The 14954-nt window shown below is 41.0% G+C and overlaps 1 protein-coding gene across 2 annotated transcripts; it reads right to left on the reverse strand.

The window, feature by feature from the left end:
- Nucleotides 1–326: 326 nt before the first annotated feature.
- Nucleotides 327–14219, reverse strand: NUS1 (NUS1 dehydrodolichyl diphosphate synthase subunit). Of its 2 annotated transcripts, none has more exons than XM_085217416.1 (5): nt 13633–14219; nt 6908–7030; nt 5335–5487; nt 1228–1327; nt 327–581 (listed from the first exon to the last, which is right to left on the reverse strand). In XM_085217416.1, exons 1-5 carry the CDS (start codon nt 14003–14005, stop codon nt 377–379), a joined length of 954 nt encoding a protein of 317 aa, XP_085073542.1. In that variant the 5' UTR covers nt 14006–14219; the 3' UTR covers nt 327–376. The 2 variants fall into 2 exon arrangements, with proteins under 2 accessions (XP_085073542.1, XP_010705764.4); XM_010707462.4 differs by having other exon boundaries at nt 327–555; nt 13633–14214.
- Between the last annotated feature and the right edge of the window lie 735 nt (nt 14220–14954).

Consider the following 14954-nt stretch of genomic DNA (forward strand, 5'->3'; position numbering starts at 1 on the left):
TAAGCTATTAACAGAACCAATACAGACTTCTAAAATGTAAATGTTACACAGTAAATACAAAATAATCAGGTGATTGGCTCTGAAATTCTGACCATTAAAAACCAGAAAGAAATAAAGCTGAGGGATATGAACCTTCAAGGGGATAATATTCTTACCTACATTGTCCTGTGAATTTGACACAAGTTCTTGCATGATCTTCTGGTCATAGGACATAAAAGTGAGGGCAATTCAGATCTATAGAGCTTTGCTTGCAATAAATGCCTTATGATAAAGCAAATCTGCAGATTTCCCCTTCCCCACAGATTCTCACACATTCACACAGACTCTTTAGAAAGGTAAGACACTTTATTGAATTTGTTGATAAATTAAGAAAGGACTATGAACCAGACTTATGGGTCACAGGTGGTTGTAAACAGACAAATTCCTTTCCATGGAAAGCACAACTCAGTGTGCTCAGCCAAAAGTCACTTTCCCCAGCGTTGCTCACAGGCTGCATAGCGATGGAGGGCAGAGAAAAAGTCTTCATAGCTGATGTTCTGGTGGGAAGGCAAAGAACTGAGAAAGCAAGATAGAAAATGTTACTAAGCTTTTATAAGTATCAATGATTCATATGGCCGACCAGTCTACTGAAAGCAAGCTATTGTCTTTGCAACATGGTGGAGTTTCTCAATACTGCAGCCCTCATGCAACTCCAGAGTAATTAAGTTGCTGTCAGTATTCTGCCACCCTTTCAATTGAAATGTGCCCATTACAGAAGGCACTTTCACATTGTGCAAAAGTTGGAAAAACAGTTCTGTCCAGACATGTTTTTCAGTGCCCTTGTAAATGCTCTCAGACTAAAGAAATACAGCAACTACAGTCAGATGAATAGCAATCTAGAGGCATCATCTAGTTTCCCTGATAGAATAATGTAACAACATAAAGGACACAGAAAGCTGTAAGGTACTAGAACTCATTTAAGGAACATCAACTGAACTTGGATTAGATCACAGAGAATAAAAGGTAACAGAAGTGAAGTTTGCTGTTGCCTCATCATGACCGAAGTAGCAACAATGCAGGAAGTATTTGACAGATTCTCATTTAATAATTCAAACCCTGCCATCAAGTTCTGGATATTTTTGTCTAAACATGTTTCCTCTTACAGCTATTTCTGTTAGGTAGGTCACAGAGACTTCTTCAGCTAGATATTATTACAATCTGTTTCCACAGGAATTATAGACAACTCACATGATCTCTGTTAGTCTGATGTGCCAGGGAAGGAACCCTAATGTGCTGTCCACAGGACCAAACTTCAAGACTAAATCAGGATCTGGAAATCCACTTGTACCTGTAAGAACAAATTAAATTAGGTTTTGTCAAGCTCCCCATAAGATTTGTTTAAGTCTCAAGACATCTGCTTTGTAATTGAATGTTTTTAGTTTTCAAATACTTGGTAAGGCACTGATGGGAACAGTTAGATTGTTTTAAGTAACAGCAAACCATAACAGTGCTGTTAAAAGCTGACTTGTTCTAGCTTTGTCTTGGCAAACTTGATTTTAACAGAGCAGAACATATTACATCCCAGCACATACTTACTGTAGTCTTAACTATGGGGATTTACTGTCAAGTGCAGTAAAAGAGTAAAAAAAAAAAACCTTAAGGACATTTCATTAAAAAAAACATCTTTTTAAAAAGTATTGCCAGATTAATTGCCTGATTGCTCAGAATAGAGCTACACAGACATGTAAAAATTTTTACTACAAAGTTTCAGACAAACTGTTGCAGGTGACATCTTCCTAGTTAGAATGAGCAAAAAAAAAAACCACAAAAACTGCTGTATTCCTCTTGTTAGTAAGCAGACATGATCCACCCAGGGCACGACCACATGACGCAGCTCACTAGGTACCTACACTCTTAATCATATTGTAAAACCTCAGCCACTATTGTTCAACTAGTATAATCTGCACTCTGATGATTTCGTTATCTATACCCAGTCTCTCAAACTGGGCATATAAACAGCTGTTCAAGATAGTAAATATCACTTCCCAAAAAGCTGAAGACCAAGTACTACAGTTTATGCACTTGTAATTCTCCCCATTTTAAGAAAAGCTAATTAAATCTTCAGTAGCTTGCTGTCTTGTTCACCATGAGAGCTCCCTACTGACCTTTCAAGGAAGACAGTGGCCCCTTCTGTACACTTCTGTACAATTTGTCATACCTGAAATACTACAGACTAGAACTGACAGATGGGCAACATGCTTAGAATGAACAGTCTTAGTCCAGCTTTCTCTGCTAATTTCAGCAAGTTTATTAAAGGAACAAGTGGAAAACAGTACTATTACCAAAAGGACACCAAAAAGGCAAACTGTTCTTCATGCACACGTCCAGTTCACCTCAAAAAGCATTTCGGCAGTCATAATCCTACTTTGCTGTAATGCTGCTATGAGCAATGATTACTCCATGATATTTCCTGTTGCCCTTCCTACTATCCTAATTCCACAACTTAACTGCAAGAGTGCTTGCACTGTGTAATTCTTACCTTTAGCAGATGACAAAATTTAATGCTGCCTACTGCTCCTAACTTCAGATATAGATATATATTTTTTTAAACAAAACATATATTAGCTTAAACTCAGAGAACATCAGGAAGAACAAAACAAAACTAAGGTCTCATACTATTTCTTCCCCTCTATCTCTGTTCTAGAATGGAAGCTGAAGATTTCAAAAAAGTTCATATTTCCCCTCCTCACTGAATCATCACAACAGTAAACTTTGTATCAGAGACAAATAAGCTATTTTCCTCAAGCATTCCCTAAACATTTCCACTAAAGCCACAGTTTAGAGCTTATCTCAAAGGGAACAGAGAAGTATAAAGCTGAAGCTTCTTACTTATTGGTAAGCTAATATGTTAGTATGAAACAGCCTTGCAAGGAAGCAGCAAATACTTAGAAGTGGGGATTCTGGTGGAAGTGGACAGCTTTACTCATCAGCTGATTCAGAAGCTGAGTACTCCTCAGCTGGTCAGTTCAGCAGCAGGATCTTCCAACACTGCAATGACTTTTTCAAACAGGAAAAGACCTTCAGAGAGCCCAGTTAATTCTAATATTTCCTTCTGGCTCCTATCTGAAGAAGGAAAATGAACAGTGTGTAGTATTACTGTCAGAACAGCCTATTTAAATGCAGTACCGTGCTTTCTACCCTGCATCCATTTCTCTACCTAAATGCATCAACACTACAGATACTTTGCATGTGGAAACTCCCTCAGAGCAGAAGGAAAGCACTCTTCAAGTTCAGCACACAAAAGACAGAAGGACTTGGGAGCAGAATCCCTGAGGAGGCAAGAAGGCTCAGACACTCAAGGAAAAGAAATCTCACAACATCTGTCTTAAGTCAGGAGTTTTATGAGGGAAACATGAATTTGTAGAGCTGATATCACCACTTCTCCACATAGATTAACTAGTCCAACTTGAACAGTATTATCACCATATTCATTACTGGAAATGGAGACAGCAAGTAGAGGTATTATTGGATATAGTGCTCAGGACATGATTTAGCAGAGGGTTGTTAAGAGTTCAGGTAGTATGGTTAGCTCATGGTTGGACTTGGTCTTTAAGGTCTTTTCCAACCTGAGTGATTCTATGATTCTATGACTATATCACAGCTGGCACCTACTTTTCTGAAAGAAAGCTTGCTGAAAACAAGCTACAGCTACACTGAAGAAAACTTAGGCTGTAAGAATTTGAGCAAGAATGAAGAACCTAAAAAACCATATAAGTCAGAACCCCATCACTTTAGAACCAGACTTCAATAAGCACATTCTACATGAGGAAGTTATAAAAAAAATATCATGTACTTAAATCAACATGTGAAAAATCAGAATCCTACCGAATTCTCCTGAATAAAAGCCCTAGGATAATTGCTATCTAAGTACTGTTCTCCAGAATTTCTTCTGGATTTAAAAATCAGCAACTCAGGCGTTTATGTTCAATACCTTGCAACTGAGCATACACTGAAACTAAACATGACAACTAAAATGAGTAGTTTCGTGAACTCAGTCACGCAAGACTAATTCTTCCAACTGTCTTAGACATTAAAAACAAGCAGATTAGTAAGCAGGACTCATTATAGGTATTATCTTTAGTTACAAGCCACACAATTAATGCTTTTTGAAAGTTTTAACAGACTAAAAAATTCTAGATTTTTCTGTGCTCAGCTATCACGTATTACTTGAACAACGGACACATGCAAGGATAGTACATCAGGAACGAGTGTTTGATAAACTCTACTTCAGCATTAATGGCCAGAATATGTATGTGGGTATCATTGGCACCAGTTCTTCAAGATGAGACTGATCTACAGAAGCAATTATCCACTTTCTTAAATTTCCTTCGGGCACAACAGGCTAGACATCTAAGTTACTTCCTCAGGGGTCATACTAAACACCCATTTAATAACTCCACTACTGTAAGATAAGATGCCATACGCTTCAAAAGTGAAAATTTAGTTGGGATTAAGACTAAAGGGTCTCAACTCCCATTGCACTGCAGTGGATCCATTCTGCAACTCAGCTGATCACTTGTTTGGGGGATGAGGGAGGGAAGAGGAAAGTCTCTCTAGACTCCAGTAATGAAAGCCACACACTGTAACAGTGTACCAGGCACACAGCTTGCCCGCATCCAAGTTGAACTATGCTAACTGAAACCTGAACCCAGTTGCACTTCACATGCACTGATCATCTAGAGAAGTTGAACAAGTACTCCAGCTCTTTAGCACAATGCTGTTCCTCCCTCACAGGCAACGGAGGCAGCCCTGCCCTTTTCACACCTATTGCAAGTCACCACGCAACCTCAGTGCAGAGTCAGTAATCTGCATGAATTAGTAATGGAGATAACTGGCATGGGTTACACAGCAGCAAAGGATAAGCAAGTACCCTTTTATTTGCATTCAACTCAAGGCCAACAGTTAGGGAGTTTTAATTCCTGTAACTAAATCTGTAAAGACTCACCACTCATACCTAGGCTCGCAGCATGCTAGCTTGCAAGAAGTTAACCTTACTTGTAAGTCTAGTTTCAGCTTATCCCAGAAGTACTTTTTTCCAGAACATCACACAAAGCTTGTGAATTCTGTGAAAATGAGACTCTCCAACTTAGCTTAGGGTTTCCTTTGGAGCTTTTTCTTTAAAGCGATCTAAGCAGCAAAACAGCAAGAGTTTTGAGCATGTTTGATGGCACTCAGCATAACTTATTCTGACAGACTACATACAAAGATACATACATGTTGTAAGTATATAAGAAGTGAAATTAGTTATCAATTGTGTAATGTTTCCCTCCTCCCAAGGGACTGTATAATACTTACTACTTAACAAGTTGTCTAACACATTCACATCCAGGTCTGTATATGTTCTTTGCTGTTGTGCAACCAACTGACAAAAGTTCTGAGCAGCTTTTACTATGTCTGCTTTTCCATCTTCTGGAGACAGCACCTTCAATGTAGATTGGCAATTTAAAACTGAAAGTACAAAACATAGTTTAAAAGTAACAGAAATAGTTTTAAATGTGCTTTAAATATTCACAGGATATGACAAAAAAATACATACTTATAACTTCACATATTGTATAACTAGTCCTAAGTATACATCACTCAGCTGTTAAAGTAGTTAGTAAGAAACTTCTGGATTTGCTATTGCTAAAAACCAAGCCTAAAGCAACTATTTTGAGGAGGCCTGTGAGAAATGGCTTAATGAAAGTCAATCTTCAATGCAAGTTGTTCCAGAGAAATTTGTATAGGTTTCTAACACAGTCATGAAAAGCACTAAGACTTGGGTACTGAATTACTGATCTGGGTGCAGCAAGCAACATAGAAAGATCTAATTCTTTTCCTTTACAAGAAGGTCCTTTAACTGCTTTGAACATTCATTTGACAATAGGATTAAGCTACAGCTCTCCCTAAATATGATTACCACATTTCCACAGCACTCCAAAAGTGATGCTGCAACACTGATCTAAGATTACTTAATACAGAGAAGGTAGGAACTATGTAACACTACCAGAATTTATCCATTGAACTGTAATTGTTGTAAGATAGCCACTTAAATCACAGGCATAATCTCATGGATGCCTATGGTATTGTGAGGCAGGATAAAGTACCTAAGAGGTAAACTTACCAAGGAAGCTAAAGACTACAAATAACTGGTGTATTAAACCCAGCTTGAAGAAACTGGGTTAAATACAAAGTAGATAACATCAAAATACAGTTGTAAGCAGTTAGATTCATTACTGACATAAATTGAGTATTTTATGTTCTTCTGAAGACACATCAGTACACCCACACTCAATCTATCAAAGGCCACCAAAAAAATTCTTGAGAATATTTGATCCATTTGTCATACAGAGAAATAGTCTTTAAACTGACATACCAGTACTGACAGATTAGTATTCTGTATGCCCTTTGCATTCCTTGTTACACATTAACATGATAACCAACAGTTGTGGTCTTTCACATCCTTCCAACTCTGAGGTAAAGCATAAGTTTGCAGAAAAATTGAATGCACTGCCAACATAATATTAGTTCCCTTCCCTTTTCAAGTCTCTCAGCAAAACAATTAATTTCACTCAAGCAGTGGAAAGCTGAGCTACACTGATGCATTAAAGGGGTCACTGGCACAAGAGTTTTGCTAACAGGAAGACTGGACTACCCAGTAATGATGCCTAGGCACAGGGAAGAGCAAAAGACCTCACTATGTGTTATGAAAACAATCATATTGAAAGCTTAACACTAACCCAAGAATGTTGTATGTGTTCTGATAATCAGGTGTTAATGAGGGAAAAGGTCATACTACATACAAAGTTTAAGTGTTTAAGTAAAAGCAGAATTATGATCCATATACAGCTAAAGTCATACTAGTCTGTCCACTCTCAATTTACCTTACCTTGATCAGCTTTGTCTTGATTTGCAAATTCCACTGTATATTTGGAGCAGTCTAATCCTAAGAGTTCTTGCTCCTGTTTTAAAATTTCATCCATCAGTCTTGAATTATTCCTCTTGAAAATACCTTGAAAAAAAAAAAGTTACATGTCAGCCATATACTACAGAGCGCTATAAAAATAAATCTGACACTGCGTTGGGGGGAAGAAAATCAAATGGTCAGTACTGGCTTCAAACTGGAATGCACAAGTATGATAAGAATCGAAAGCAAATGCTACTGCACATGACTAACTCCAGTGACCTTGCAAAAGCATATACAGGGAGACAACTCTCACGTGCTTCTGTTCCTCTTTCACACAGCCTGGTTTAAGTAGCAATTCACAGTTGCATAAGAGATGGCTTAAGAATCACTTTGCTGTCTTTAGCATGCTGAGCAACAGTTTGAGTCAGCAATATCCTAACTGCACAGGACCATCATGTCACTGTAACACCTAGTTTCCTTTCTGCCCCACACTGCTGTAGATTTGCTGCTGACATCTGCTTTCTACTTACTACGTACATACTAGTAAAGTTATCATCTAACAAAGCAATTCACCATGAACTGAGCCAGAAGACTACTAAATCAGTGCATCAGGTCAACTGTTTACTCATGCAATTGCCAATGTCAAAGATTTCCTAATAAGAGTATTTCACAACCTATATCATGCAATAAAGTGATACAGTTCCCACTTGCATGCTTATCATAGATGCATTTTGAGTACAGGAGTCTACAAAAACTTGATTAAGCAAACATACTTGGATTGCTGTTCTAAAATTCTAGCTTTTCAGTTACACTACACTATTTCTAATTAAAAATTACAGTAGAATTAAGCATTAAAGCCTAAATATTTACTTTACAATGAGAGTACAGATGTGCATATTTACATAGAAACTGATAAAGCTTTTATCATTTGGATCCAGGAGTCGTTACCAAGGGCTTAATTTCATTCTGAGATTCTATGGCAAGGACTTCCGCAGACCAATCTAAAAACTGTCCACACAATCAATGTACCACTCAAGAAATACTGAACTCCCATACAACTTCCAGTCATGCTTCCAATTTATCACCTCAGCCTGATTCTAGGTTTAGAAACTGATATTAACATCAGTTTCCACATCAGCAGTAGTCTGAATAAGCATAGATATATTAGGTTAGGATCATAATACATTAGTGTTTTTTCCCCACCCCTACATGAAAATATGCAATGCATTTACTATACTAGTAGTTAGTGCTTTATATAGACTTATTAGATGTCTTCACGGGTGATAAATCCATTTGTTTTTCTTCTCATCCTAAACATCTCCTGCAAAAAATAACTTTCTCTATACACATTAATGATACTTATAACTGATCTCATACTGACAGGTGAACAAATACCAGTAAGGCAGAAAGCCTGATAGACAGAAGCATTAGAAAACTTGAACCACGAGCATTTTGCTTCTACTCTCATTTAGCTCACCTGCCTTATTCAGCTGTTCAAGACTGGATCTTGTTTCACTCTGGGAACAGCGGTGTAACAAACTAAGCTGTTGTGGTTGTATCGTGCATTTCTAGCACAACTTTGAGAAAGACCTCCAAATCAGAATTCCAACTGATCCATTATCCTTAATGCACCTGCACTTCTCCTGCGGAGATGATCCTGAAGTTTATCAGAGGGTAGCTGAATGCCTTTTTAAGTGAGGTATTTAAGAACCTGCCTCTGAGCACTGTTTCTCACTTAATGCACAAGAGACTTGTCCTTATCACTGCATTGTATAGCAGAAAGACACATGGACCAAACACTCATTTGAAGAAATCATTTTATATGGCTGTGGCTCAGACATGTGCCACTCTTCCCTTAAAAGATCTCAAATATCAAATCGTCTACAAGGTATGGTTTTAGAAAGTTTATTTGAAAATATGTTCAGGCTAGTTCTGAAGATGCTGTTTGCTGTTAAACAAGGAAAAACGCGGCATTCTTGTTTCTGATGCAGTGAAAATTTCACATTTGTATTCTACTATTACTGTTTCTGAAAGCAAACTCAGAAATGTGTATTTGAAGGATTGTACACTCTTAAGCATCACCATTCTAAAAGCCATGGAGTATAAAACCTTTGTTCATTAAAAAAAAAATACACCAGAGAATGTATTACCTATTTCTAGGTATCTCTCTCCTTTTCACAACAAGCTACAAGTACACCACTGATCATTAGTTCCTAGCCACACTACAACTGAGGCAAACCAGAGCAGACAGCTTTCTGCATTAGTCCTTCATTACATGATTCTTTTCTATTTCACACCTTTTGCTCTGCTTTGGAATAGTTACAAGCTGTGCCCATTTGCAGTCAATTGTGGTGTTGCAGCATTTAAAGGTTAGAGGCTGACAATGCAGTGTGTAAGCAGAAGTCTGAACTGATTTATCATATTTCTCATACACCTGCAGACAAGTTGAATCATAGAAACCACTGTCATATAGAACACCAGGTGGTGTCAGCCACTCATCTCTCAGGCCAGACTGCCAAAACCAACACCTGCCCATGGATTGGTAGCATCTTACTGTTCAACATTCTCATTTGCCCTGCTATTTAAAGCAAGACAGAAGAAAGCAATCACAGGAGAAAAACTGTCTGTTCCTTACAAGAGAAAACCTTACCAAACCTAAGCCTATGAAAGAACACATTTCCATAGCATTCCAGTCATTTGCTTTCTCAACTCTTTTAGTGTCAGGTTACTTAGAACAGGCTTGTTGCAACTATCATCATCTTGAGAAATATCAACTCATAACTCAGTTCATAAAACATACATTCAATAAACTCTTTTAACACATGAAAACCTGCATCCTTGTGTTGGATCACATCAGTTGCAGTTTAAAATCAGAGTCACTGAGGTTGGAGAAGTCCTCCAAGATCATCCAGTCCTACTGTTCACCTACCACTAATATTTCTGCACTGAATCGTTTCCTTTAGTACAACATCTAGATGTCTCTTGAACACCTCCAGACACAGTGACTCCACAGCCTCCCTAGGCAGCTTGTTTGAGCACCCAACCACTGTCTGAGAGAACAAGTTTTTCCTGATGTCCAACTTGAATCTCACAACTTGAGGCCATTCCCTCTCTGGTTATATAACTGTATCACTAGTTATACAGGTAAAGCAGCCAATTCGCAACTCACCACAACATCCTTTCAAGTAGTTGTAGAGAGCAATAAGTTCATCCCTGAGCCTCCTCTTCTCCACAGGAAACAATTCCAGTTCCCTCAGACACTCCTCAGACTTATGCTCCAGATCCCTCACAGCTTCACTGCCCTTCTCTGGACAAGCTCCAGGGCCTCCATGTCTGTCTTGTAGCAACGGGCCCAAAACAGAACATGTTAAAGTTGAATGTAAGAAAGAAAAGTTTATGTTATTACATTGCACCTTACAGGATACTGCGCACAAGAAAACGACATCTATTCCAGAAGTTCTGAAAAATATATAAACCAAGGTTGTAAACAGTTGAAGTCACTTAAGTTTCATTCTAGTTAGAGCCACTGAAGTTACAGCCAGCAAAACAAGAAGAATTCAGAATCAGAACTCAGTGACCACTCCTCCCACAGTTCCTGTTCTAGTACAGAACGTCCCTGGAAGAATTCACTAGTAGTCAAAAGAAGAAGCATTACTACTTCCATACTACCTATAAGGTTATCATGTATAGACTGGCTTTAGACCACATTAAACACGCAGTCTAGAGACTCCACCTAATGAACACCACAACAGTTGACGAATGCCAAGTTCCACAGAATAAGAAAACCCACAGCAGATTCAATGTGACACAAAGCCACAACATACTTAACTCCCTCTTCATGAAAATACACTGAACACTCAGTTTTGTAAATTAATCAGACCAACTAAACTACCAAAAAATCCAGAAGAGCCTAAAGGCCTAGTCTGCAGCTTATTAAATGATTTCTTTTTATTATTACTGTACCTTATTATTCCAAAGAATTTCTTACAGAAAACTTGGTCAGAAGTAAAAGAGCTCCCCAGAAAGCTAAACCTAGGATAGAGAAACTCAGTCCAACACAGCAGTACCAGAGGCTTTTAACAACGCTCCAACCAGAAGCATCTCTTCAGGAACCCAAAGTATTCAGATGCCAAGAGACTGCAAGCCTTCTGAAATTGCTCTATCTTTGTCCCACACTACTTCAGAAAAGCTTCACTATGAACTGAAGTAACACTCAGTGTCCTATAACTAGCAAAATAACAAAAGAACTTTAAAGCATTTAACAGTGGTGACAGGCAGTTGCAGTTGTAGTCTTCAAGTGTGAGAAGGCTGAGTTAATTCCTCTGAGATAACATCTCTACTAGCATGGCTTGGCTGCTACCAAGAAATACAATTGGAAAGACATAAGTCTACAAAAACAAATCCTTGAGCAAAACCTATACTTAAATAAAGTTCTATTTATCTAAATTTGATAACTCAGGCACACATTTTTGCTAAGTCAATAGTAAGTACAACTGTATGAGCACAGGATCTCATTGAAGCAGATCAGCATACCAGAACTAACCCTCACCTAAGATAATAAGATGCAAAGCATAATTAAAGTTCACCCTCTGTTACTGATAACAGCAAGTTGTACCTGTCTTTTTTCACCTTCACTTATTAATGCTACTGCTGATGGTTCCAGACACAACTATGGTTCAGAACTGCACTTAGCAACAAGATTGCAGGGTACTATAATGTCCTACGTAGCTATAGGCCTATTTGGAAGTGTTCTATGCTCAATCCAGACACTGTAAGGAGCTCAACGCCAAGAGAGAGGCAATGTATCTGCTACTAACAGCAATGTGTACTCAAGACATTTGAATGACTAGTCCCTCAAAACTCACTGACACCAATTTAAAAGGCTCTGTGCAGAAAGCAGACATGGCAGAAAGCAGAAAATGCACTGAATATCTGTAAAGAATATGGATATATAACAGCAGGCTTGTCTCATGAAGTATGAAGTCTGGCAATAACTAATGATTTAGACCACTTAGTTGCTGTGGATTAAGGCTTGCCCTCATCAGTTACGTGCCAATAAATCAGAATTCAAGCTGATAATTGAACTGGTATATTCTGATATCTAAGGACTAATAAAATTAACTATAGATAAAACATTTCTTCATCTTAAAGTCATGATATTATTACTCTATTTTCAAGTTTAAGGGTATTAATAAAGCTTATTAGCACACAACTTTGACTGTTTCCATATATTAGTTATACTCATGCTGATCTCCACTCAAAATAGTTTTTCTGAGCAGCTGACAATCATTCTTCAGGGTTACTTCATCTACACCACTCTTCAGAGGACAGCCTCATCATTTCTGTTTATCACATGCACAGTGTTGTACCAGTCAGTCCCAGGTCTGACTGGATCTCAGCACATGTTCTGGAGAAGCAGAAGTAACTCTGCTATTAATGGAAACAGACAAACTGAATGCTGGTTTCACCCTTACAGGCAGGACCTCAGTGACAGTATCTATGATTGCCTACCCCTCCTCAGTGTTGCTCACCCTGCAACCATTCAAATATGAAAATCCATGGCAACAAGAATTATAGCTTTCAGATAGATCTGTTCCTCAGTTCGGGTAAATATTTTTGCAGTACAATGCAGAGATCTAAAAGAAATTAAACACACGTACACAAAATTGGTAACAATCGCAGGTAATTTACTTGAGGATTGACAGAAAATAAAAGGACTATACAATCAAGTTCTCCTCTTCAGGCCACTAGGGAAACTTTTGTGTAGTACCAATGCTTGCTCTGTAGCATTTCATCTGGTTGCATTCTTTTGAAGCTGAGAGCAAAACCATCAACACACTAATGGCTTTCCTGTAGGCACTGTATCCTACAAGTGTTGTGCAAATATTTAGAAGACTCTTTGACCTTCAAAGGAGGAAGTGTTCTCCCACTGAAACATAGCATAATAAAGTTCTGCAACAGCTATACATAGGTCAATTTAAACTGGTAAGGGACTGGTGTTAAGCTCAGTTTCTTAGAAAGACCTTACAAGATTTAGCAAAAGTCAGGGTCTTGCATTATCTATGAGGGACCAGAGATGCAACAACAACATCAATGGCAGTAGTTTTAAAAACCACACGTATCCATGATAAGTGTGAGGCCACCACAGCTCTAAGTTTCATATCTTTGACCACATCAGATGCTACCAACTTCGGCAGAAGGCACTACTGAGATTTTCCTGAAAGACTACTAAGAAGACACGTAGTGCAGACAGCACCCCTAATCACTCATAAATCTCCAAAGCTAATCCAGTCTGCATAACATCTCTTGACAGCCCTCAGAAGAGGTTCAAAACAGCAGCTGAACATTAGTCTTCCCTAGTATCTCTGAGAGGCATTAAAAGCACTGCTAGATCAGCAGCAGGAAGCTTCGTCCTTAGAAAGGACAGCAGCACAGCACGCAGCACACCTTGGATGTCATTAGCCCTCCCCAGCTGCTGGCTTCCGCAGTCTCAGAGATTATCCATCAGCTGAGATTATCACACAGTTGGCTTTGCCTCCTCAACAGGAAAGCACTGAATAATACAGAAAGGTTCGTAGGGAAGGGACGTCAGAGCCCATCCAACCCCAATCCCTGCCGTGGGCACGGCTGCCCTCCCCAGTCAGCTGCCCAGGGCCCATCCAACCTGCCACTCTCCCCCCCATAACGGATGCACTCCCGCCGCTCACCGTTGTGGTCGTAGACGCTGACGTAGGAGATGCCCACCGCCATGCACCACACCACCAAGCTGGCCATGTCCGCGTAGCTCGGCTCCTCCTCGGTCACCACCAGACCCACGTGCAGCGGCAGCTTCTGCAGGGCCCGCCCGTCCGCGCGGCCCCTCGCTCGAACCCCGGGCCGCCTCCTACCGGGCCGCCGGCCCCCTCGGGCCGCGCCGGGGAAGGCGAGGGCGCGCGCGGCGGGGCCCAGCAAGGCGCAGGAGGCGGCGGCGCGGCGCCGGAGCCAGGCGCGGGGCGCGGCCAGCAGCGCGCGCTGCAGGCAGAGCAACGCGCGCAGCAGGGCGTGCAGCGCGCGCCACGCTAGGCCCCCCACCGCGCTCATGGGGAGCGCTCCGCGCACGGCCCGCGACGGCCGCCTTCAGCCGCAGCGCACCGCACGCCGCGCCATCGCTTCGCGCGCCTCACAGAGTCCGCGTCTCTCGCCCGGCGCCCGCTGCCCGCACCGCCATCTTCTTGCCGCCCCGTCTGATCTTTCACCTCTCACCTCGCCACATGCGCGGCGCCCGTTGGCCGCCCGGCGAGCTGACGTCACTTCCGCCCACGACGAGCGAATGACGTGGCCGTAAGGGAACAGGCGGGAAGGGGCGCGGAGGGGCGCGGCGTGTTGGGGTAACGCCCCCTGGCGGTGTCGGGGCGTGGCGGGGTCAAGGCGGCGTTGCTCTGCTCTACATCACCCATCTGGGACGTGTGGCGTGTCTCGTTCTGCCCCTCTGCCTTCCTCATGTGAGCAGTGCTCGCTTGGCTGCCCCGAGTAGGAGGAGGGCCATGTTCGGATCTGCAGGGGCAACCTCGTTCTAGTCACAGAATCACAGAATCACAGAAACACCAAGGTTGGAAAAGACCTCTAAGATCATCCAGTCCAACCATCACCTATCACCAATAGTTTTCACTAAACCATGTCTCTCAACACAAAATCCAAACGTTCCTTGAACACCTCCAGGGTCGGTGACTCCACCACCTCCGTGGGCAGCCCATTCCAGTGCCTGACCACTCTTTCAGAAAAGTAGTATTTCCTAACGTCCAGCCTAAATCTCCCCTGGCGCAGCTTGAAGCCATTCCCTCTAGTTCTATCACCAGTTACACGAGAGAAGAGGCCAACCCCCAGCTCACTATAACCTCCCTTCAGGTAGTTATAGAGAGCAAAAAGGTCTGCCCTGAGCCTCCTCTTCTCCAGACTGAACAATCCCAGCTCCTTCAGCTCCTCCTTATAAGGCCTGTGCTCCAGACCCCCTACCAGCTTTGTTGCCCTTCTTTGAACCCACGAGTAGTAT

This window comes from Meleagris gallopavo, chromosome 2 (genome assembly GCF_905368555.1).
Source record: "Meleagris gallopavo chromosome 2, MGAL_WU_HG_1.1, whole genome shotgun sequence".
NCBI classification, from domain to species: Eukaryota; Metazoa; Chordata; class Aves; order Galliformes; family Phasianidae; genus Meleagris; species Meleagris gallopavo.